Source organism: Pantherophis guttatus, chromosome 3 (assembly GCF_059756535.1).
Source record: "Pantherophis guttatus breed Tessera chromosome 3, ASM5975653v1, whole genome shotgun sequence".
NCBI classification, from domain to species: Eukaryota; Metazoa; Chordata; class Lepidosauria; order Squamata; family Colubridae; genus Pantherophis; species Pantherophis guttatus.
In genome coordinates, this window is record NC_142065.1 from 104,476,818 (window position 1) to 104,499,803 (window position 22,986).

General features: G+C 40.9%; 1 protein-coding gene across 4 annotated transcripts in view; it reads right to left on the bottom strand.

Annotated features, from left to right (window-relative positions):
• SOAT1 (sterol O-acyltransferase 1) overlaps positions 1 to 22,986 on the bottom strand; it is a 42,267-nt gene that overhangs the window by 13,526 nt on the left and 5,755 nt on the right. For 2 of the 4 annotated variants that reach the window (XM_087890133.1, XM_087890134.1), the window contains 7 exons: positions 21,436 to 21,576; positions 13,046 to 13,104; positions 11,591 to 11,718; positions 11,440 to 11,499; positions 8,869 to 8,976; positions 7,849 to 8,131; positions 3,463 to 3,541 (listed from right to left, as the gene is read on the bottom strand). In XM_087890133.1, coding sequence (XP_087746259.1) covers positions 3,463 to 3,541; positions 7,849 to 8,131; positions 8,869 to 8,976; positions 11,440 to 11,499; positions 11,591 to 11,718; positions 13,046 to 13,104; positions 21,436 to 21,556 — 838 coding nt within the window. In that variant the 5' untranslated portion in view covers positions 21,557 to 21,576. Of the gene's footprint in view, positions 1 to 3,462; positions 3,542 to 7,848; positions 8,132 to 8,868; positions 8,977 to 11,439; positions 11,500 to 11,590; positions 11,722 to 13,045; positions 13,105 to 21,435; positions 21,577 to 22,986 lie in introns of all 4 variants that reach the window. The other 2 variants (XM_087890132.1, XM_060690134.2) reach the window with 1 other exon arrangement.

Genomic DNA, 22,986 nt, shown 5'->3' on the forward strand with positions numbered 1-22,986 from the left:
TCATTGGGGTGGTCCAGGGTGGAGATGTATAGCTGAGTATCATCAGCATACTGATGATACTTCACCCCAAAACCACGGATGATCTCACCCAGCGGCTTCACATAAATGTTGAACAGAAGAGATGAGAGAACCGACCCCTGTGGCAACCCACATACAAGGGGCCTCGGGGTCGACCTCTGCCCCCCTGTCAACACAGACTGCGACCGATCAGAGAGAAAGGAGGAGAACCACCACGACACGGTGCCCCCCACCCCTAACCCTTCCAACCGGTGCAGCATGATACCATGGTCGATGGTATCAAAAGCTGCTGAGAGGTCTAATAGGACCAGGACAGAGGAGCAACCCCTGTCCCGGGCCCTCCAGAGATCATCTACCAATGCGACCAATGCCGTTTCCGTGCTGTATCCAGGCCTGAAGCCTGACTGGAAAGGATCTGGATAAGACGATTCATCCAAGTACTGAGGAAGCTGTCGCGCTACCACACTCTCAACAACCTTCGCAACGAAGCGAAGGTTGGAGACTGGACGGTAATTAGCCAACACTGCTGGGTCCAGCGAAGGCTTCTTGAGGAGAGGCTTCACCACCGCCTCTTTCAAGGCGGCGGGGAAGGCACCCTCTCTCAAGGAAGCATTTATAATCCCCTGGAGCCAGCCTCGTGTAACCTCCCGAGTGGCCAGCACCAGACAGGAGGGACACGGGTCCAATAAACATGTGGCCGCGCTCAGCTTGCCCAGTATCTTGTCCACGTTTTCCGGAGTCACAGAATCAAACTCTTCCCAGATAATATTCTCAAGACTTGCCTCCATCCTCCCTCCCAAATCTACCCAGTCAGAGTCCAAATTTTCCCAAATCTGAGCGATTTTGTCATACAGATATTGTACAAAGTCCTCGGCTCTACCCTCCAAGGGGTCCTCCCGCACTTCCTGGTGGAGCAGGGAGCGGGTCACGCTAAACAGGGCGGCCGGGCGATTATCTGATGACGCAATAAGAGCGGAAAAATAGTTACACTTTGCCGCTTTTATTGCCACCAGGTAGGTCTTAATATGAGACCTTACCAGTGTTCGGTCAGATTCAGAACGGCTGGCCCTCCAACTGCTCTCCAGGCGTCTTTTCCGGCATTTCATCTCCCTCAGCTCCTCGGTGAACCAGGGAGCCAGGTGAGATCGATGCCGGGTTAGAGGCCCCAAAGGCACGACCCGGTCCAAAGCTCCAGCGGCCGCCCAATCCCAGGCAGCCACTAGATCTTCAGTCGAGCCGTGTGCCAGAGCCTCAGGAAATGGCCCAAGCTCCGTCTGGAACCTATCCAGGTCCATCAGGCGCCTGGGGCAGAACCACCTCATCGGTTCCGCCTCCCTGCGGCGGGGTGTGGCGGTTCGAAGGTCAAAGCGAAGGAGGGAGTGATCTGACCATGACAAGGGCTCGATCGCTATATCCCCTATCTCGAGACCACTCAGCCACTGACCAGAGACAAAAACCAGGTCCAGCGTGTTTCCCCCCGTGTGTGTAGGGCCATAAACTAATTGGGTCAGGTCCATGGCCGTCATGGAAGCCATGAACTCCTGAGCCACCTCAGACGCCTCACCGACAGATGGCAGGTTGAAGTCCCCCATGACCATAAGCCTAGGGGTATCAATCGCCACCGCGGCTATAACGTTGAGTAGCTCAGGCAAGGCCGCTGCCACGTGGCAGGGAGCCAGGTACGTAACCAGCAGGCCCATCTGCACCCCATGACCCCACTTCACAAGGAGGGACTCACATCCGGCTGTCTGAGGAACAGTGACCTCCCTCGGACCAAGAACCTCTTTAATGATAACTGCCACCCCCCCGCCCCTTCCCTGTGACCTTGCTGATGAAATGCCCGGAAACCAGGTGGGCACATCTCTACGAGAGGGACTCCCCCCTCCTGGCCCAACCAGGTCTCTGTAATACCCACCAGGTCCGCTCCCCCCTCCTGAACAAGATCACAAATGAGGGGGGCTTTATTTACCACGGACCTGGCATTGCATAGCATCAGCCGAAGGCCCAGGGCCTGAGCCACCTGGGGAACGAGAAGAGCATTGGGGGCCGGAGCGTGCCACCGCTTGAAGACAGCGAGCGCGCACTCCTGCAACTTGATGTGGCCCCCTACTCCCGCCATATCTGCCCCTCCCACCTACAGTACTGATGTAATGTCTATCAACACCACAAGCTCTAACCCTCTCCTTGGCCCCGGATTCTGCATCTCCTCCGCCGTGCTCTTCAGATGGACTAGATCCCGTCCCTTGTGAGTTAATCCCTGAACCCATACAACCCACCCCCCTCCCGGGAGGCCCCCCAGCCTCATTATTTACATTGGAAACCACCCTCCTCCCAGATCCCCTTAAAATAGAATTTGAAAAACTATCTAAAAAACCCCAAAGCTTCCGGTTCTTAGCATACCACCTCTCGGGGTTCCAAAACCCGTCCTCGAGGGCAGCCCTAGATAACTGGGAGGGCCAAACTTGCGAGAGGGGGGACTCTTGCAGTGCTAGGAGTTCTGTTATTGAATACATCAAAGGTGAGATAGATTTGGAGGCGATGAAAGGTCATTTTCTTCTTAAGGTGTTAAAGATGGTTTAAAACAGATGGTTAAGACAAAAAGGGTAAAGTAGATAATTGTACAAGGAAGCTAATATAATAGAACATTGGAATACCATCTCCCTCTTACAGTGATGGGAAAGTCTTGTGATTAAAATAAGTTAGTCAAAAAAGGGGGATGAGAGTCTCAATGACCGCCCTCTCACGGCGACCAGTCCAGAGTTACAGAGACAAAGGAGAAGATGGTCCGTCCCATCCACTTGTATAAATATTACAAATAAATTGTTCAAGACTCTCGATGTCTATGCTTCCTCCCTTTCTTATACCAGCAAAAATCCGAAGATAAGGTCGAAAAAAGCAAAGTGGAGCATCCAGGCGGAAGAGATGAAATCAAATAATCAGGATAACTAGGATAGTCAAGGAGGAAAAGATATTTAAAATAAAGGCTATAAGTTGATCGAACAGCTGCAAGCTGTTATCCCTGACACCTACTACCAGTAGTCCTTGATTTATGACCACAATTGGGATCAGAACTTCCATTGCTAAGTAAGATGGTGGTTAAGAGAGTAGTACCTGGTTTTATGATTTTTTGCTATGTTAAGTCAATTATTGCAGTTGTTAAGTGTATCATGCAGTCATTAAACAAATCCATTGCTTGCCAGAAACTGACTGGAAAGTTTGCACACAGTGATGACATGACCCCAGGATATTGTAACTGACATAACAATATGCTGGTTGTCAAGCACCCAAATTTTAATCATTTTGGGTATGCTGTGTCGGTTGTAAATGCAAGGACTGGTCTTAAGTCACTTTTTTTCAATGCCATTGTAACTTTGTAGTCACTAAATGAATAGTTGCAAATTCAGGACTACCTGTATAGAATTAGTGCAAGGGAAAATTACTCACTTGACTTTTGAGGAGTAGCAGAGATTATTCGGGGAACATTCTCCCTGACAAAAGAGTGAGCTTTCATCACAAAACGTACCTATAAATAAAATGACAAGTAAGATCTGTTTAAAAAAATAATAAAATGGAAGGAAAATGCAAGAAAAAATGAGATAAGAGAAAAAAAATACATACTATATATCAAAATTTTCATTTTTTAAACATAGTATTAAGCCATGATCACAAGGAAAAATCTTAAGTTCTTCCTTTATATCAAGAAAAGGCCAGCTCACAAGCAAATGCTATCCATCCAAGAGTGTAAATTCAGCACACTGTTGTCTTTCCACAAAGAGTGGAGAACAGAATAAAAGCAAAGTTTAAAAAACTGAGTTAAAAGATGGCTACCAACCACCCCCAGGGTGCTTGCCACTCTTCAATCGCCATACCAATTAGCAGAGTTATGTCTTCACCTCGGGAGGGGGGGGCAACCTCACGTCTGAGGGCAAGATATTCCAAAGAGCAGAGGCAGAGGCAGAGGCAGAGAAGGCTCTCTTCTTAGATCCCACCAGTCAAAATTATTTAACCAACAGGGATCTATAACACACCTTCCTTGCTTAACCGGGTGGAAAGAGTCAGCATAATTGGGACAAGACCATGCCCTGAAGGGTTTTAAAGGTAATGATGAACACCTTGAATTGGATCTGGCAGCAAACTAGCACCCAATGTAACTCATGAAGCAGATGCATTACAAGCATAGTCCTCAGATTGCCCAAGATTGCTCACATGGCTGGATTCTGCACCAGCTGCAGCTTCTGGATACTCTTCAAGGGTAGTCCCTGGTAGAACACATTGCAATAGTCCATGCAGGACATGACCAGGCATGAATGAACAAAGGAGAGCAGAGGAGCAGACAAAGCACTGAGCTTTGTGGCACCCACAGATCAGGGGCCACTGGCTGGACTTCTTGCTCCCAACCAACACTGACTGGGATGGAGGAAGGCGGTGAACCAGCACAAAACTGGGCCTTCTACCCTGCAAATCCTGGAGCCAATCTAAAAGGATGCCATGATCAAAGAATCAAAAGCTGCCAAGAGGTCAAGAAAAGTGAGGATGGATGCATTACTTGCATCCCGCTCCCACAAGAGATCCCTCAAAAGAACAATAAATGCTATTTCTGTTTCATATCCAGGCCTGAAATCCCACTAGGAGTTCAGATAATCCATTTCATCCAGGATCCTCTGGAGCTGCAGTGCCACCTTTTCAACTATGTTCCCTAAAAAGGGGAGGAAGAAGACTGGACAAAAATTAACCAGCATTGGGAATTTACTGACAGCCTCTTGAGTAGAGGACTCACAAAGACCTTTTTAAAAGGTGCTGAGAAACCCTGCCCATCAAGGATGAATTAATCCAGCTCACAGGTGGCCTTGATCAGCCAGGAAAGCATGGATCTTGTTCAGAGATTATCGTGTTTACTGTCCCAAGAACTCTTATCTATATCCTTGGGTGCAACAGGATCAAACTGTTTCCAGATAACCAGGTAAGTCAATTCCCTAGACATCTCCACAGACCTACACCACTCTTGGCCTTCAACTGGGAACAAATTCAGGCAAATTTATCCACCAGATGCACAGAGAATTCCTCTGGGTGATCCTAGAGATAAGCCTCCGAACACTCATTAAATATTTAACCCATTAAATTCTAATGTGGTATTTTTCGGACGATAAGACGCTCTAGACTATAAGGCACACCTAGCTTTTGGGGAGGAAAACAAGGGGAAAAACATCTGCCTCTGCCTCCCAGCAATTTGCCTCCTTGCAGCCAACAGCAAACAGCCTGGTCAACTTTAGCACAGCCTCATTTAGCATGAGCAGCTGATTAAATTAAGGACATACAGTACCATGGAGATTAAAAGGTGATAAAATTTTTATCAAATTGGAAAGTCAAGATTTAATTTCAATCGATTTATCATTTGATTTAGTAAAATGTCTGACTCTCATGGAAAAACATCAAATGCCTGCAGCTGGTTCCTTTCTTTCCCCTTATACAAAGGAACAAATGTAACACAAATGGTAGACCTTTTAAAGCAGTGGTCACCAACTGGTGGTCCGTGAGAAAATTTTGGTGGTCCACAGAAAAATTGTTTGCATTTTTTATATTGCACTAAATCAGGGGTCCTCAAAGTACGCCCCCTGGGCTGGATACGTGCAATGAATGTGTGTGTTACTGCAGAGAGTCTCCCCCTTTGGGGGTTTTTGTAGGGGTCAGAGGAGGAAAGAAATTCTGACTTGGGGTCTGCTTCAGCCTCCTGATGCGGGGCTTTGGGAGAAGGCTGGAGGGAAGTGCCACTGGTGGCAAAGAGCCGGAGGGCTGACCATCTCAGCCCACTGAGCCTCCAGGCGCCTGTACCTGGCCTTGCACTCCCGCAGGTCTTTTTTTTTTTTTTTAATTTGATTTATATGCCGCCCTTCTCTGAAGACTCAGGGCGGCTTACAATGTGCTCAGCAATAGCCTTCATCCTTTTGTATATTTATACAAAGTCAGCTTATTGCCCCCACAAACTGGGTCCTCATTTCACCTACCTTAGAAAGGATGGAAGGCTGAGTCAACCTTGAGCCTTGGCGAGATTCGAACCCTGCAGTAATTGCAGGCAGCTGGTCTTAATAACCAGCTTAATAACAGGGTGCCTTAAACCCCTGTACTACCAAGGCTCTTTATCTTACCAAGGTCTTCCCTCTGCTTGGAAAGCCTATGCTGGTAGTCCTCAGTGAGGTGCTTCTGCTGAGCCTCCTTCTTGGTCAGATCCAATTTGAAATGAGCCAGCTGTTTTGCCAACTCTTTCTCATGCTGGCTGCTTAGCTCCAACAACTGCTTCCTGATGGGGCCTTAAGGAGCCTGGGCAGGCAGGTGAGGAGTGGCTGGGAGGGGAGGGGTGAGTAGAGGCTGTCGAGACACCCATCAATGTGAGTGACATCAAGTTAGCCACACCCACCCAGTCACATGACCACCTAGCCATGCCCACCCAGCCGGTCATTAGGCAGATCATATTAGTGGTCCACAGGATTTAAAATTATGAATTTAGTGGTCCCTGAGGTCCAAAAGGTTGGTGACCTCTGTTTTAGAGGATATTAATCCTGTTTCAGACAAATAGTTGAAAGGCTTATGCTTCAAACAGCCTTTCAAACAGCCTGGTCAGCTTCAGCACAGCCTGATTTAGTACGAGCAGCTGATGGGTGGTTGGATCTGTCTCCCGGAATACCGTCTATCAGCTGTTCCAGGCTGTGGGGATCTCCACCGACCATCACCGCCATTGCCACCCATTGCTGCCTTCATGTGCCCCATTTTTGGCCTCCATGCGCCCCGTTTTTGGCCTCCACGCGTCCCATTTTCAGTCTCCGCATGCCCCATTTTTGGTCCGTTCCAGGCAGCTGGGATTGCCTCCGCCGCCTAGAACAGGCCAAAAATGGGGCGTGCGGAGGCGGAGAGCCAGCAGCGGCAATCTCCGCAGCCTGGAACAGCTGATAGGTGGTATTCCAGGAGGCAGATCCAACTGCCAATCAGCTGCTCGTGCTAAATCAGGCTGTGCTGAAGCTGACCAGGTTGTTTGCTGTTTGCTGCAAGGAGGCAAATTGCTGGGAGGCCGAAGGGTGGGGACCGGTGGGTGGGCGGAGCTTTGGCAACATTTGCTGTATAACACGCACAGACATTTCCACCCACTTTTGGGGAGAGGGAAGTGCGTCTTATACACTGCCCATCCAAACAAAGGTGTTCTATATTGGTCCAATTTCCAAATTGGAAAATTAACTCAAATTGTTGGCTTTTTATGCATAGTTTTTCTATGTATTTGCATTATATAACTATTATTATGTTTTGTCTTTTTTGCTTTTTTTAGTTTTTTAAAGTGATAAATATAATCTAGTGGACTGTCGTTTCCATAAAAATGTTACTTTTATCCCTCCAACTATAGAAATCAATATTTTAGTAATACTTACCTTTTTTTTATTTTCTCCATTAACTCATTGGTTTTAACCATCTGAGTAAGGTATCATCTTACTTTTATGGTTGACATATTGACATCTTCCAGAGATAAAATTTTGTAGCTATTCCTTTTAGACTTCACATATTTGTCATATGATATTTTTGGAGATGAACACTGAGATTTTCTGCTAAATGCTAGATTTTTCCTAATAACCCCTGGTTAAAAATAAGCTATTTTGATTGATATCTTTCTATTTTTATTTTGAAATGGATGAAAAACAGCATTCTGCCCACATACAAAAGGAGAATTTATACTTGTTTTCCTTAAATAACCTAAATATTTCTGGGGGGAAAAAAGATTTATGCCTTATTAAGATTTAAAAACCTACAATTCCAGTTCCTTACATCCACTTTGCAAATAATGAAACTCACCTGTTCAAGTATAATTATAAAACGAGAGGCTGGCGCTAGATCATAAAGCAATACAATGTACGTTGGTCCAAATCCAAGACAAACTGTTTGGAAAATCACAAATAGTGCCCCAAATAAAGTGGAACGGATGAACTTGTGGGAGGAGGTATGGAACCCCTGGGCCCACTGGGCAAAGAGGGCATATGGCACAAGTAACGTGGAGAAGAACATGCAAAGCCAAGTTGGAATGACGATAGAAATTTTGCCAAAAGAGTAAACGAGGAAATCAAATTCTAGCACAAGCCTTCAAAAAAATCAAAGAAAACAAAAAGGTTAATGGAACTTCATTCACCAGGTAAAAATATAATATTTGGGGTGTAATGGGGGGGGAGAGAGAAGAGGAATTAAGAGCTACTAAATCAAGACTGACAAATTAATTTTACATTGGATTATTTTAAAAAAATACAAGACCCATAAGTAGGCAAAAACGTTAAGATACATAAATAATGTATTATTATTTATTTTTAATAATAATAATGATAATAATTATAATAATAATAATCCAGCATGGTTATCTCGTTTGCTGTGTATACTGTCATTTTTGTGTAAATAATAATAATAATAATAATAATAATAATAATAATAATAATAATGTCAAGCAGTCTTTATTATTTCAGTGTGGACCAGATATGTTGGCCTACAATTTCTATTAGTCCTAGGCAACATATCTAGCAGATGCCACACTGAGAAAGGCTACTATAAAATATCAAACAACAAACATAGTATCATCCAAATGTACCCAAGGAACTCAAGGACTGCAGATTGCAAAACCTTGGCAAGGTCACATCCTTGGCAAAGTGCCTTTGTTGTAGCAATCTCTATAAACATAATCATGGGGTTCTCTGCAGCTTTCCTCCTCTACAAAAAAGAATTGGGTGGGTAATCATCCCTCCTCCAAGAGAGGTTCCAGTGATCCAGGTGTCAAATGCCAAAATGCAGCACCAACCCTGCCTCCAGCTAACATTTTCAAGATGTTCTTACCTCCCCTCATCAATGTAGTCCACCACAAGTGTGCTGAGGATGAACAAAACGAGGAGAGCAATAAACATGTGGTAGATGGTCCGGATATGATTCACTTCAAATAACTCACTATGAAAAGAAGTTCAATGGGATAAAATAAAATTAGGAAATTTCTAGAAAAAAGGGACAAAACATTAGTCATTATGATCTTTAAAAATACCATTGCAACTTCAAGATTTCTAGTTGGTTCCCTTACCTCATAATGATCTTTAAGCACTCAGAACCTTTGAGAATAAGTGCCACACAAATAATGAATGAATAAGTGAGTGAGTGCTACCCATTCTACTCCCTACCAGACTTTGCTCACATTTCAAAGTAGATTGTGCTCCATAGACCAAATTAAGTCAGGCTTCACTAACCTACTAACCTCTAGATATGTCTTTCTCAGTGCTGGCTAAGAAACATGGGAATAATCTATCCTGTCTATAAATCTTCAGCCTGTGAAACATAGGTTAGAATTTCCTATCCTAATGAGCTGGACTGTAAAGTTTATTCCTAGTTTCTCATTTCCCCCCCCTTCTTTGATAAATAAGGAATCTAGAAATCATGAAAGTACTTCAGACAATGGTTTTTAAATGAATGCATTAGAGAAGCATGAAACACTAATATTGTTTCATACTTAATATGATTCATAATTATTGTCAGGAAACTGATACAAACTGAACTTATAAAAATAATTAAACCTACTGTAATTTCCTCCAAATGACATAAAGACAACAAAAAATACCTAAACATTTTTGTTTTTTGTTTAATTACTGAAGAGTAATTACAAATACATTATAAATTGCCACGAGAAAGTTTTAAGGAGCATTTTTCTCTTTCCTCCAACTTATTATAAATACCTAAAGAAAATGGAGGGTAAGATTTCAAAAGCCCAGGTTTCAACAAAATTGAAACCAATGAATGAAACACCTATTTCTAAAGGAGCCATTTTCATGTCTTTCCAATATTTTGGTTCTTCAACTGAAGTAAGATGTGAAATCAATGTTGTCTCTCAGAATAATAACAAGAACTTTTATATTTCTTCTAGACCTTGAGAACGCCGCAGGGACATATCCCTGAAATGTTTATCTCTCAAGACCAGAAGGAATAGAAACATTTTCCTATTAACATGCTGAGCAAATGCCCTTTGTTTTTTCTCTAAAATGAAAGCCAAATGGCATGTTTCAGCACTACTTCTAATTGAATACAAGATTTGGCACCTTAGAGCACATCTCTCAGCCTCACACCCTGAAATAGTTTTATCTGGCCTCTGAGCTAAGGTAAGAAATAATCAAAGCATAGTTTATTCACAGTTTAATTTGGAAAGAAAAGAGGTGAGAAAATGGAGAAAAGACTATCTCATGTTAACTATATTATATTATTATATAATATATATTATATTATATCATATTAACTATTTTTGTAGCTTGTATATAAAGCTTGAGCTACAGGTAATCCTCAATTTATGACCACAATTGAGCCCCATATTTCTGTGCTAAGCAAGACAGTTGTTAAGTGAGTTTTGACTCATTTTATGACCTTTCTTACTACAGCTGTTAAGTGAATCACTGCAGTTGTTAAGGTAATAAAGTTAGTAAATTGAATCTGTCTTCCCCATTGACTTTGCTTGTCAGAAGGTTGCTAAAAGTGATTTCATATCCCTGGGGCACTGGAACTGTCATAAATACATGTCAGTCACCAAGCTTCCAAATTTTGATCACATGACCACAGCCATGCTGCTACAGTCATAAGTGTGAAAAACGGTCATAACTCATGTTTTTCACTGCCTTCATAACTTTGAATGGTCACTAAACGAATAACTTTATGTCAAAGTCTACCTGTACAAATAACAGGAAGCAGCATTAATCAATGATATTTAATTTTCATCTTAAAGGATCAGATAGTCAGTAGAGGAACAGCTTCTGTCTAAGACTCTAAACAACTGCTACCTATCAAGAGGTGACAATAGTGGACTAAAAGAATCTGACCTATAGAAAATACGTTCTTGAGTCTAGCTAACACATTTCCTCCCTAATTGTGAATCCTTTATTTAGTTGGTGTAAATCTTATCAGAGCATCTAGCCATCTACTAGGAATCACTTCAGAGTGATACATACATCTAGACCAATGTTTCTCAACCTTTACAACTTTAAGAGGGATGGACTTCAACTCCCAGAATCCCCCACGCAGTAACATTTGCTAGGGGATTCTAGGAGTTGAAATCCACCCCTCTTAAAGTTGCCAAGGTTGAGAAATACTGGTCTAGACAGCAGACCAGCTTTAAAGAGAAAAGGGAAAAGCGGTGGATATAAGCTGCTCTCATCTCTGACTGGAATTCTAGACACACCATAGATAACCAAATGCCCAGCTTCAGCCAAGAAGGGTATGAAAAAAATGATGAAAAAGATGATAAAAATGATACAAGTGACTTTATTATCCCCTCATACAGAGAAACTGGAATGCTTTAATTGCATTTCAAAAGTGGACTGAAGCAATAGTAACTTTAGCATCAGTTCTACTGTAATATACAAACTCATTAAAGATACTCACTCCAAGACAGACTTTCTGGGAATAAAAATTTTCCCATGTTCTGGAGGTGCTCTTGTTCCCCTGTAAAGAAAGGAACAGGCACTATTAAAAAAAGATGAAAGTAAAGAAATCAAGTAAGAAATCAAGTCTACTGAATGAAGAGCCAACATACTTGAGTTTGAGACTGTCTTTCTCTGGAAAAGCAGCTGGGGAAGATTCCAGCAGCACAGAATTTGCAACCAAACTATTGACAACTTCAGTAAAATGCTTCTCCACACCCTTCATGAATGCTGGCTTCAACTGCTGATAAAATTTGAGAGAAAGAATAGAATAAAAAAATCACAATCACTTAAAGCAACATCTCACCCAAACAACTGCTTGCTCAAACATTCTCAATAAGGGATCTTTCCTAGCCATGCTACATAACTGTAACTGTGAGACAAAACATTCAGAAGGAGCTCTTGAGAAAACTTTTCTCAAATAAGTGAAAACTATTAGCTGAGAGATCTTCTAGATTATAATTAGCATTAGTATATAATTAGTTCTCTTCCATACTTCCATATTTCACACATGCATACAAAAATTTATAAATTAAGTCTGTTATTGAGGAGTCAGGTATCTATACTATTGTGACTTTTAATCTTTTAACTCTTCGAATTTAAGAAGATCTAAAGCAATCAAAATCTTTCATTTAGAATGTTTCTGCATTTATAGAATTATAACCCCAATTTTGTTTTGATGCAGTATTGCTTTGTAACAGAAGAAAAAAAACAACAGCCAGCCCCTTTATTCTAAAACAAAAGGAGAAATGGTTAATATTTAACTTTGGCTTATGACTTGCCAAAAACAAACAAACCAGGAATTTCAACTTTCAAGTTCAGCAAGTTCACAAAAGGCAGGGGTTGTTTTTTTTTTTGTTTGTTTGATCAGCCGCTGCTGTCTAACTCTCCACATAAAACAATAAGAACATGAGCCACTTTTTTTACAGATCTAAAAGTCAAATTGCCAAATTAAACTTCAATTTAAAAAGTGGCCATTTCTAATACAGGTTGTCCTTGATTTAACAACAATTTGTTTACTGACTGTTCAAAGTTACAATGGCATTGGAAAAAGTGATTTATGATGGTTTTTCACACTTAAGACTATTGCAGCATCCCCATGGCCATGTGATCAAAATTCAGACATTTGGCAACTGCTTCATATTTATGATGGTTGTAGTATCCCAGAGTCATGTGATCAGCTTTTGCGGCCTTCTGACAAGGAAAGACAATAGGGGAGCCAAGTTCTCTTAATGATGGGGTTACTAACTTAACAGCTGCAACTATAGCAAGAAAAGTTGTAAAATGGGGCAAAACATACTTAACAAATGTCTTACTTATCAACGTAAATTTTGGGTTCAATTGTGATTGTAAGCTAAGGTCTACCTGTACAACAGTCTCTAGTAGCAATATAATTCCCTCAGATCCTCACAATTTCGATGTAACATGGTCAATGGAAATTCTGAGAATTGCAGTTAATAGATCTTAAAACATGAGACTGGGGAATCTGACAACAGGCTAACTTGTTTGTAAACAGGTAGGCAGAGCAATATATAACTCCAAAAAGCTTGTTGATGACATTTATTTACCTCTGCTTCTGCTAAGAGTCGCATCTTTCTTGTTATTGCATGATCAACATCAATTCGACCTAAGGAAAAACAAACCATGCTTTGTCGTCTCCAAACTGTAACCATACTTCACTACATATCTTGAAAACATAAAAATAACATCCATGCGGAAAAAATATATCTAAAAGTATACTATGTTAAAATCCATATAGGAAATTAATGGCCCCCCTCCACATTATGCACTCACCTGTATAAGCATGGCAAATTTATTCTTTTGTTATCTTATCAGAAAAATAACTCTTCCAAAGTCAAAATGTTCCCTGCCTCAAAGGAGTTCTTATACATTATAGAAAAATAGCTGCATAGGGAAGGAGAGAGAGGTAGGAAAAGATGTGTTATGATAATGTATCAGTGCTTATCATGTTTGCACAGATTTATGAGAGCTTGTTTAGTTTCAGTAGATAGGAAATACTGCAAAGTAACTTTGTGTTAAAGTGACAGTGTTAGGAGGAAAAAACCGTAAGAGACAGGGACATGGCCTGCCTAATTGTTCAAGGTCCACCATAAATGAATCACTAAGCCGGAAACTTTAGAACACACAGTCTTTTGCTGAAGTCATCACTTACAAGAAACATGTGACCTTCCTCCCATATGATTAATGAATCTCTGTCTATTTGAGCATTGACCTCTGGTAACAAGGCCTTTGTTTAAAATGCCTGAAATATGCTTTTTGGTAGGAGTACTCTTGAAGCAAACTTTATGAGGTTGCAAGATTTAGTACAGATAACATGAAGCAAAGAGCTGAAGAAGAAAAATATTTTATACAGAAGAACACAAGGGCCTGGATTCAAATTCAATCTCAGCAATGAAATAGTTTCTCCCTGCCTTGGTTCTGCATCTGTGAAATAGGATGGGTCATAGGAAGAGCAGAAAAGCAGAACACCAACATTGACTGAGACAAATAAGGAACAGCACATCTTCTCTACTGAAAATGAACACACAGAAGCCAATCCTTTCTAGTGAACTGGAATCTTGGGAGAACAACCCATAAGTGAGCATCTTTTCTACTGAAACAAGAAGAAAGAGTCACAGAGAGAATCCTCTCTTTCCCCTCCATGCTGTAGAGCCCAGGAGGTGACAGGATTGATTCCTACCATTCAGTGGTGACAGAAAAGTTAGGGACTGAAATGGAAGGCCAAATTATTGTTTTCAAGCAATTGTATTAAATGAATATGAGCCTCTGTCAAAAACTTTCTACAAAGCTATATAAGCTAAAATTATTCACAGTGACTCCAAGTCACAATTCTCTTTATTCAAAGCAGGAGTATGCCAGGGGAATCTAGGCCAGGGGTCAGCAACCTGTGGCTCTGGAGCCGCATGTGGCTCTTTCACCCCTCTGCTGCGGCTCCCTGTCACTCAAAATATGTGTCACAACTGCCAATGTGCGACACCCGCCGACATGCAATTTTTTGAGCTTTTCAACCCCCGGTAGGATAAATGGATAAATCCAAGAAAAGTTCAGAAGAAAACAGAACGTTTAATTCAACTACATATGCTAGTTTTGTGGCCGCTCAAGAAATAATCAGGCATGGGAAGGGTTCTGTGGCTCCTGGAGTTTTCTTTTCTGTGGGAAATGGGTCCATATGGCTCTTTGAATGTTTAAGGTTGCAGACCCCTGATCTAGGCCATGCTGTATTACAAGTGTGATCAGGCAATCACTTCTACCTTTCTATTAATGGCACATATACAAGTATTTCTCACTCATACTTACAATGTGACTACTGCTTAAGCTTTAATTCTATAGGAACCAGTGCTTATTGTGATCAGCAAAACCCATTTGAACAATGATGAAATTCTTTTAGCTATAGATGTGAAAGGAGGGAATGCACACTTCATTATGTACTTTATTCAAAGATGATTCCATTCCCATGTGTTCTCAAATTAAGGACATTCCTCTTTTATTCCATCAAAATTCTTAGATACTTCCAAGTATCTAAGAAGGGCGGCATATAAATTAAAGCAAAAAAAAAAAAAAAAGCAAAAAAAGTATTATCTATTTCTCACTTATAAATCATGATTAGCTGTCAAAAAATCCTGGCAAACCCAGTTAGAATTTGCTCATTGAGAATTGCCTTGCAGATACCTAGCTACTTTGGAAATTAATACTGGAGCCTGGAATATTTATTGTGATACTTTACTACTCTAGTGAAGGTGGCAGTCTCACCAAAAAGAAAAAAACATACCGTATCTTTCGGAGTATAAGACGCACCTTTTTCCCCCCAAAAAGAGGGTGAAAATCTGGGGGGGGTCTTATATTCCGAATGTAGCCCCGCCCAGCCTCCCAAATGGAGATTTCAGAAGCTGAAAGAAGCCTGTAAAAGAAGCTTCAGAAAAAAAGCCTCTGAAAGGCTTTTATCTAAAATAATATGGCAAGCAACAAAAGAAGAATCAGTAAAGGTTCTAATCAAACTATGCTAACAAATCTGGAGAATGACACAATAACCAACAGATCGGAAGAGGTTAATCTACACACCAATACCAAAGAAAGGAGATTGAACAGAGTACAAATAGTCCGTCAGAATAAAAGCCTCTGAAAGAAGCTTCAGAAAAAAAGGCTTTTTTTCTGAAGCTGTTTTGGAGGCTTTCAGAGGCAGAAAAAAAAGCAAGGCACAGAGCTCACAACCAAGGAACCTGTTGCTAAAATTCACCTCTGGGAACAGCTGATTGGGGGTATTCGGGAGGCCGATCCACCCACCAATCAGCTTTTTTCTTATTTTCCTTCCCAAAAACTAAGGTGAGTCTTATATTCCAAAAAATATGGTAATTTGTTCAGTCTAATTATTACTTTTTCCTATACCAGTTTGTTTTTGCTTATACTTCCTCTCATACACACATAACTATCACCCAATTTTAAAGGTACCAGTAGTTAAAAAGATGACCTCACTCATGACATTTGACTAAATGAATGTCTGGATGAGAACAACTAGCTTCTAATGCAACCTAGAGACTTCTCTAATTTGCACAAACATTTTTCACTGGAATTACCATAGGAAAGAAATATGCATTAGGCCACACCATTCTGATACTCTCCAGATATGCTGGATTACTATCAAAAGGATGTTATTGTTACCTAAACTCATTTTGGTAACTGAGAAACATCCATGCCTGTGAATTCTTCTGTTACAAAGGAGTGAGAGAAAACAACTGTTTCTAATTTGATCTAAAACAAAAAGTAGCAGCTGAGAAAAGTTGTGGGTCAGGGATGCCAGAGCAGTATTTGCTATATTAAAAAGTAAAAGGGTGCAACTGAGGAAAATTTAGAGACGAATCATCAGTGAAGGGTTAAGGACCTTGCTCCATCGCAGATTATCCTTGCTGAGTCCTTGTTGGCAAGAAAGAAAACGATTTATGACAGTCAGCCTTGTGCTGATAGTATGAAATTCTCCTAGAACTTTAAACTTAATTATGTCTGAACAATTAAATATGATAAAGAGTCATTGTTCCCCTTCAAATAATCCCAGGTAGAAGCATCTGGAAATTATCCGTGCTTAGGTGCTTGGAGAAACTGGCAGGAAAAAAAATTAGGCAAAATTCTATGTCCATGAAGCTATGTTTGGATTACCGAGCTTCCTTCCACACACCAGATTTTGCAAAGAAGCCTAATATTAGTAGTTCCCACCAAATCAGCATAGATAAATGTAACCAAATGATTGGGACAAATTACTTTGAACATTTAATATTGAAATTAAATTAACATTAATATTGAATCATCTGTGCTAACACTGAAGTAAGAGAGTAAGCACAAATTGAAAATTCATTTGAAATTACAGGTTTGTTTGCTCTAAAAAGAAGATAGGTATGTAAGGTAGACCCATTCAGCGCTATACACCAGTTGAGTGGAGACTACTGCTTAGTACCATTAACCTTACTGGAAATAATGAGTACTGGGTTCGCTGCCATAGAAAAGGAACAGAAATCACAACCTCTATTTCCTTGGGAAAGTGGGGGGTGGGGGGAATCAAGAAAGGATAGTTTCCTTTTTTTAAAAAATTACAATGTTCCAAACAAAAACATATTCAGAATCACAAAATGTATTACAAAACAGACTACACAGATCAGCAGCTACTGAAGCCTACAATTACAGGGCTACTGGTCAATAGAAATTCATGACCCTTCTTGAGCTTGCTTTGCAATGACAAGATATGCTTTATGCTGATGTGACAAACAAAGCAGATATTATTTTGTACTGCCTATTGAAGCCATTTGTGCTTTGGTAAGTTACTGTCACTGTGGTAGCACTCATACAGTCAAAAAAAGACCTTTCCTGTAAATTGTACCCTGGCCAATACTCAATGGGGTTTTCGGAAAGGGGAATGGGAGAACTCATTTATGACCTAAATTTAAGCAGTTAACACATATCGTCTTTTGGTGTACTTCTACCCATTTCTTTTTACCCAATTAGCGGGCTGTAATTAACTGAATGCTATATAATTACATCCATATTTAATTATATGGTTGGGGTAAACTACTTTGGGAGCCTGCTGTCTAAAATAGAGGATAAAATTGCATAGAAATATTGTTCTGTGACAGTAATGGCAAATGAATGAAGGCAGAATCAGAAGAGAGAAGAAAAAAAAGAGAAACCTGGGAAGAAAAAAACAACTTTGCACTCCCTTTCCCCTTACTCAGAGATATTAATCAACCTGGCATTGATGTATACAATTCTGAAAAATGACCAAAGGTAGCCTCAATTACAGAATGACTGATTTATATCTTACAAATCCCAGACTACAGAACCAGGACCTCTCATATACTTCCCTCAAGGCAAATTACTCACTTGATTACGGTCCAAGGTTGTTTAGAGGGTAAAAAAAGTTCAAGGGAAAAATTTCTGGAAAATAGCCAAGCATGACTTTGCATGTGATTCTGAGTAATACATTAGCTTAAACCTTAACTAACCAGACTGAATACAATTGAGTTGGAGTGTGTTTGTTTTTCATCAATTAAAAAGAAAAGCGCTTTTTGAAAAACAATCACAACAACCAAGAACAGGTCCCCTTTTGCCAAAGTTACAAAGAAGTGCCTCCACTGAATTTGGCTCAGCTCATCACATCACATAGGAGTAATTAAGAATGTGTAAATATTCTTTTCTCATGCAAATCACCTGGCTTGTATTACTGGGAGAGGTTGTGTGAATGGATTCATGCAGTGGTTAATGCTTGCTTGAAAGAGTAGGCTGGCTGTAAAAGAGATAGTGGTCTACCTCCTTCTCAAGAAACCACTGCTGGATCTCAAGGAGCTGGACAATTTTCATCCACTCTCCAACCTTCCATTTTGAGAAGTTACAACTCCAAAAGGTCTTCAAGGAAACAGATTATTTGGTATCTCTTTCAGTCAGATATAGTACTGGATGTTTTATTTATTTAGAAGGTGTATAAGGCTGACTAATTCAGTCATTGTGGTGTACGCATTAAAAAGGAAAAAAACCAGCAATAAATACACTTAGTCCTCAATTTACAACAGTTCATTGAGTGACCATTCAAAGTTACAATGGCACTGAAAAAAAGTGACTTATGACAGTTTTTCAGTTACGACCTTTGCAGCATCCCCATAGTCAGGTGGTCAAAATTCAGATGCTTGGCAACTGGTTCATATTTATGACAGTTGTTGTGTCCCAAGGTCATGTGATCACATTTTGTGATCTTCTGACAAGCAAACCAGATTCCAGATTCATTTAACAACCTTACAGTGTCAACTGTGGCAAGAAAGGTTGTAAAATGGGGGAAAACTCACTTAACAAATGTCTCACTTAACAGAAATTTTGGGCTCCATTGTGGTCATAAATCAAGGACTACCTGCAATACAATAAATTACAGATACAATATGGTGCCAAGCATTATCTAAACAATCATAAGTGGACTCCTATTTATATGGCCTGGGGGAAGATCTAGTCTTAACAGCTTTCCTAAAGGATGTGGATGACCTCTGGGAGGAAGATTTGGGAATGAGCCAGTGCATCCATCCTGGACCTCCTTGATCATTTTGGGGGATGGGAGTGGAGGGAACTTTGTGGTGGTTCTTGCCCTTTGTCTATGGATGGTTGCAATCAGTGTTGGGGGAGAGAAGAGGTTTACTCTTAGGTCCTTGCATTACTGGGGTCCTTCTCCTCTTTAATATCTACATGAAACTGCCAGGGAAAGCCATTCACCTACACAGGTGCAGATTTATCAATTGTACATCTCTGCCCATGGCCATTTAAATGATCCTGTCAAGGTTCTGTCCAATGTTTGGAGGTGGCAGGGGTTTGGATGACCAAGAGGTTTTGGCTCAATCCTGCTTTGGATTTTGGTTCCATGGGTCTGGAGAGAGATTAGCCTGGACTTTGAGCAGGGTTGAATCGCCTCATGCACATTCAGTATGCAATTTGGAGTTCCTCCTGGACTCACAGCTCTTGTTTGAAGAGCCTGTGTTAACTGTGGCCAGGGAAGCCTTTGCACAACTTTGTTTGCTGTGCCAACTGGGCCTACTCCTGGATCTTGGAACTCTCCTCATAGTTACTCCTGCCTTCAGCACCTTCTGCCTAGATGGGGCTGCCTTTGAAGACCATCTGGAAGCTGTAACTGGATCAGAATGCCAGCAGAATGGGTGATTAAGGACATTTATTCTTATATCCCCATGATACCTCAACTTTAAGAACTCCATTGCTACTATTACAACTGCATTTGGTCCCAATAGACTCCCAAATACAATTCAAGTATCATTAATATCACCAATAAAGCCTTACATGCAGTGGTGAAATCCTACCGGTTCGCACTGGTTCAAGCAAACCAGTAGTGATAAAAGCTACCGGTTCAGCGAACCTACCAGTTGGTCCAGACTGGTATTTCCGATGATAGCTGTGCTGCGCGATTTATATTCGCTAGAAAGCAGGAAATCCTGCTTTCTAGCGAATCTAAATAGCGCGGCATAGCTGTTCCCCCTCTCACTGTTCTGCTTACCTTAGAAAGCATCCTTTTCCTGTGTGAAGTGCGTGTTTGGCATGTCCTGTGCATACGTGCGTGCACAGCATGTGTTTGGTGCACACCACGCATGCACTGGCAGTGAACCAGTAGCAAACCACAGAGGATTTCACCACTGCTTACGTGGCAAAGGACTAGAATGTTTCCAGAACCATCTAGTCTCACAAATATTTCCTTGTTCCATGCACTCTGATAGGAAGATTCCAGATTCCTTCTTTGAAACATCATCTTATAGGATACAGGGAGAGGTGCCTTCTCAGTAGTGGCTCTTGCCCTTTGGAATGATCTTCCCCATGACTTATAGCTGTACCTAACCTGCAGGTTTTAGGAAGCAGTTATGACCTGACTCTTCCCCTAAGCCTTTGGGAATGAGTAGGATCCCCATTTTTAGGAATTATAATATATTGCACTGCATTTGCCTTTTATTGTTTATTTTGTTTTAATGATATACAGACATTACTGACAAACATTCGAGTTGTGAACTTTTGCCAATACGAACAAACCTGTCTGTATGTGGAAAGCGGGAGAAGATAGGAACGAACCAACTTCCACTGCACTCCCATACATAGGTGGTGCCATAGAAACCAACCCCCTCCTATCCTCTTCCAACGTCAAAGACCCTCTAAGCTGAAGTTATAGCAATAGCACATAGACTTATATACCACTTCACAGTGCTTTGCAGCTCTCTCTAAGCGGTTTACAGAGTCAGCCTATCGCCCCCAACAATCTGGGTCCTCATTTTACCAACCTCGGAAGGATGTAAGGCTGAGTCAACCTTGAGCCTGGTGAGATTCGAACTGCACTCTAACCACTGCGCCACCGTTGCTCTTATGAATAAGTACAGGACAGTTCTCACCCCATATAAACTGTAGAACCCTGGGTGTTGACAGGAGAAGGTGGGAAAGGAAGTTGGGAGAAGGCCAGCTCCCTGCTCCATGCCCCATCCCTCCTTCTGGGCCCACCCAAAGCTTACTGTACTGCCTTTCATTTAAGGCAAAAATTGTGCTGCACATATTTTTTATGCTTGACCAAAACGGACCTACGAATAATCTCTCAGAATGAAGCAGTGGATTGTCTGTATTTGTTTTGCATTGCTGGTTTAATATTCTTTTTTTGGGGGGGGAGGGTAGGCTGCTCACTCTCATGTTTTGAGTTGGATAGCATATAAACCTATAAGTAAGTAAATAAATAAATAACAATTGGCAAATCAAAATAATGGTCATCATCCCAGTTAAAAACAGGTAATTGAGCCAACAGCTGCTGACATACATGTAAAACTTAAAAACAGAAAAGAAATGCCTCTTACAAATACCAGAAGATTTAATAACTCATAGAAATACACCATTAAACAAGAACAAGCTGTATGTCATGCAGTTGATCATGAAATCTTACCATTGGTTGATTTAGAGAATTGCCAGTCCTCTTCCAGCCTGCTTGGTAAGTCATCTTTCTCTTCTGCAGTGCCGTATGTAGCTCGGCGATTTCTTAGAGATATATTGTCTTCTCCTACCATGGTTACAAATAACTAAGACCCTGGGAGGAGAGGAAGGGATAATTAGTTAATATCAAAATGTATCACCTTTCTATGACTGAGCAGTTAGTTTTATTATTATATTCTAAGGCACTGAGGGATGAAACTAGTGAAATGGAAAATTAGGAGTCTGGCACCACCTAAGACTACTTAAGACAAGCCAGGTGCCATCAACGGATCAGAGTAAGAAAGGAACAACTTCACCTCTGGAACTTCTGCTAAAACTGAGTGCAGATGGGTGCAGATGCGTAAAATACATGCAGCTCCTGATATTTCTAAACAAAGAAAGTTCAGGGAAGTTCAAATGTTTCCATTATTCATGGATTCTAAAAACATTGTCTGAGATGGAAGAAAGAAGTGTGGTCAGAGAAAGAGCTATGGCCTGGCCTTGATTCGAAATAGTAATATGCTCTCCTTCAAAAATACTATTTTTGCATTAATTATTTGGAATAAAAGCTACAGGATGTTTATTTCTGACAATATTCTTGTTCTATGGGTCCCTAAAGAATAATATTAAGTAAAACCACCTGTTTTTATCCTTAATCAAATACACAATTGTTATTAATCCACCAAGTTACCATTTCTTTCTATAAATTATAACTGTTCCTGCAGTAACAGTACAAAAGAGGCTTCCATGGACTAAAACCCAGAACAGGGAAAAATTCTACTTCCAATAACTCACTGTGCCATTTTAACAATAACCTCTGAATTGGTTTTCCAAGTCCCAGAACTTAGTTCAAATGTGAACAAATCAGAATCTCAACATGTCTTTTCCATTATTTATTCTATCTTCTATCCTGTATTATTATTTATAGCTATTGCATTCCAAGTGATAAACTTCTTATGGCATACATTATATGCAAAATCCAAAGTTACTTTTAGCTATATCTTTTACCTGTGCCCTACAGAGAAGAGAAGAGAAGAGAAGAGAAGAGAAGAGAAGAGAAGAGAAGAGAAGTTGGAAGGGACCTTGGAGGTCTTCTAGTCCAGTCCCCTGCTCAAGCAGGAGAAGCTATTCCATTTCTGACAAGTGACTATCTACTCTCGTCTTAAAAACCTCCAGTGATGAAACGCCCATGATTTCTGAAGGCAAACTGTTCCACTGGTTAATTGTCCGCACTGTTAGGAAGTTTCTCCTTAATTCCAGATTGCTTCTCTCTTTGATTAATTTCCAACCATTGTTTCTTGTCCTACCCTCCAGTGCTTTGGAGAATAATTTGATTCCCTCTTCTTTGTGGCAGTCCTAGTAACCTTACCCTAACCCTAATGCTGGTAGCTGGAGATAATATGAACTTAAGATTCAGAAAATGGCACCTGGGGATGTTTTGAACGCTTTTCTTCTAGACCTCTCTAAAGAAGAGGAACTTTGCCCATCAATACACTGGGCCTATTTGAACCTTTTGTCTTTAAAA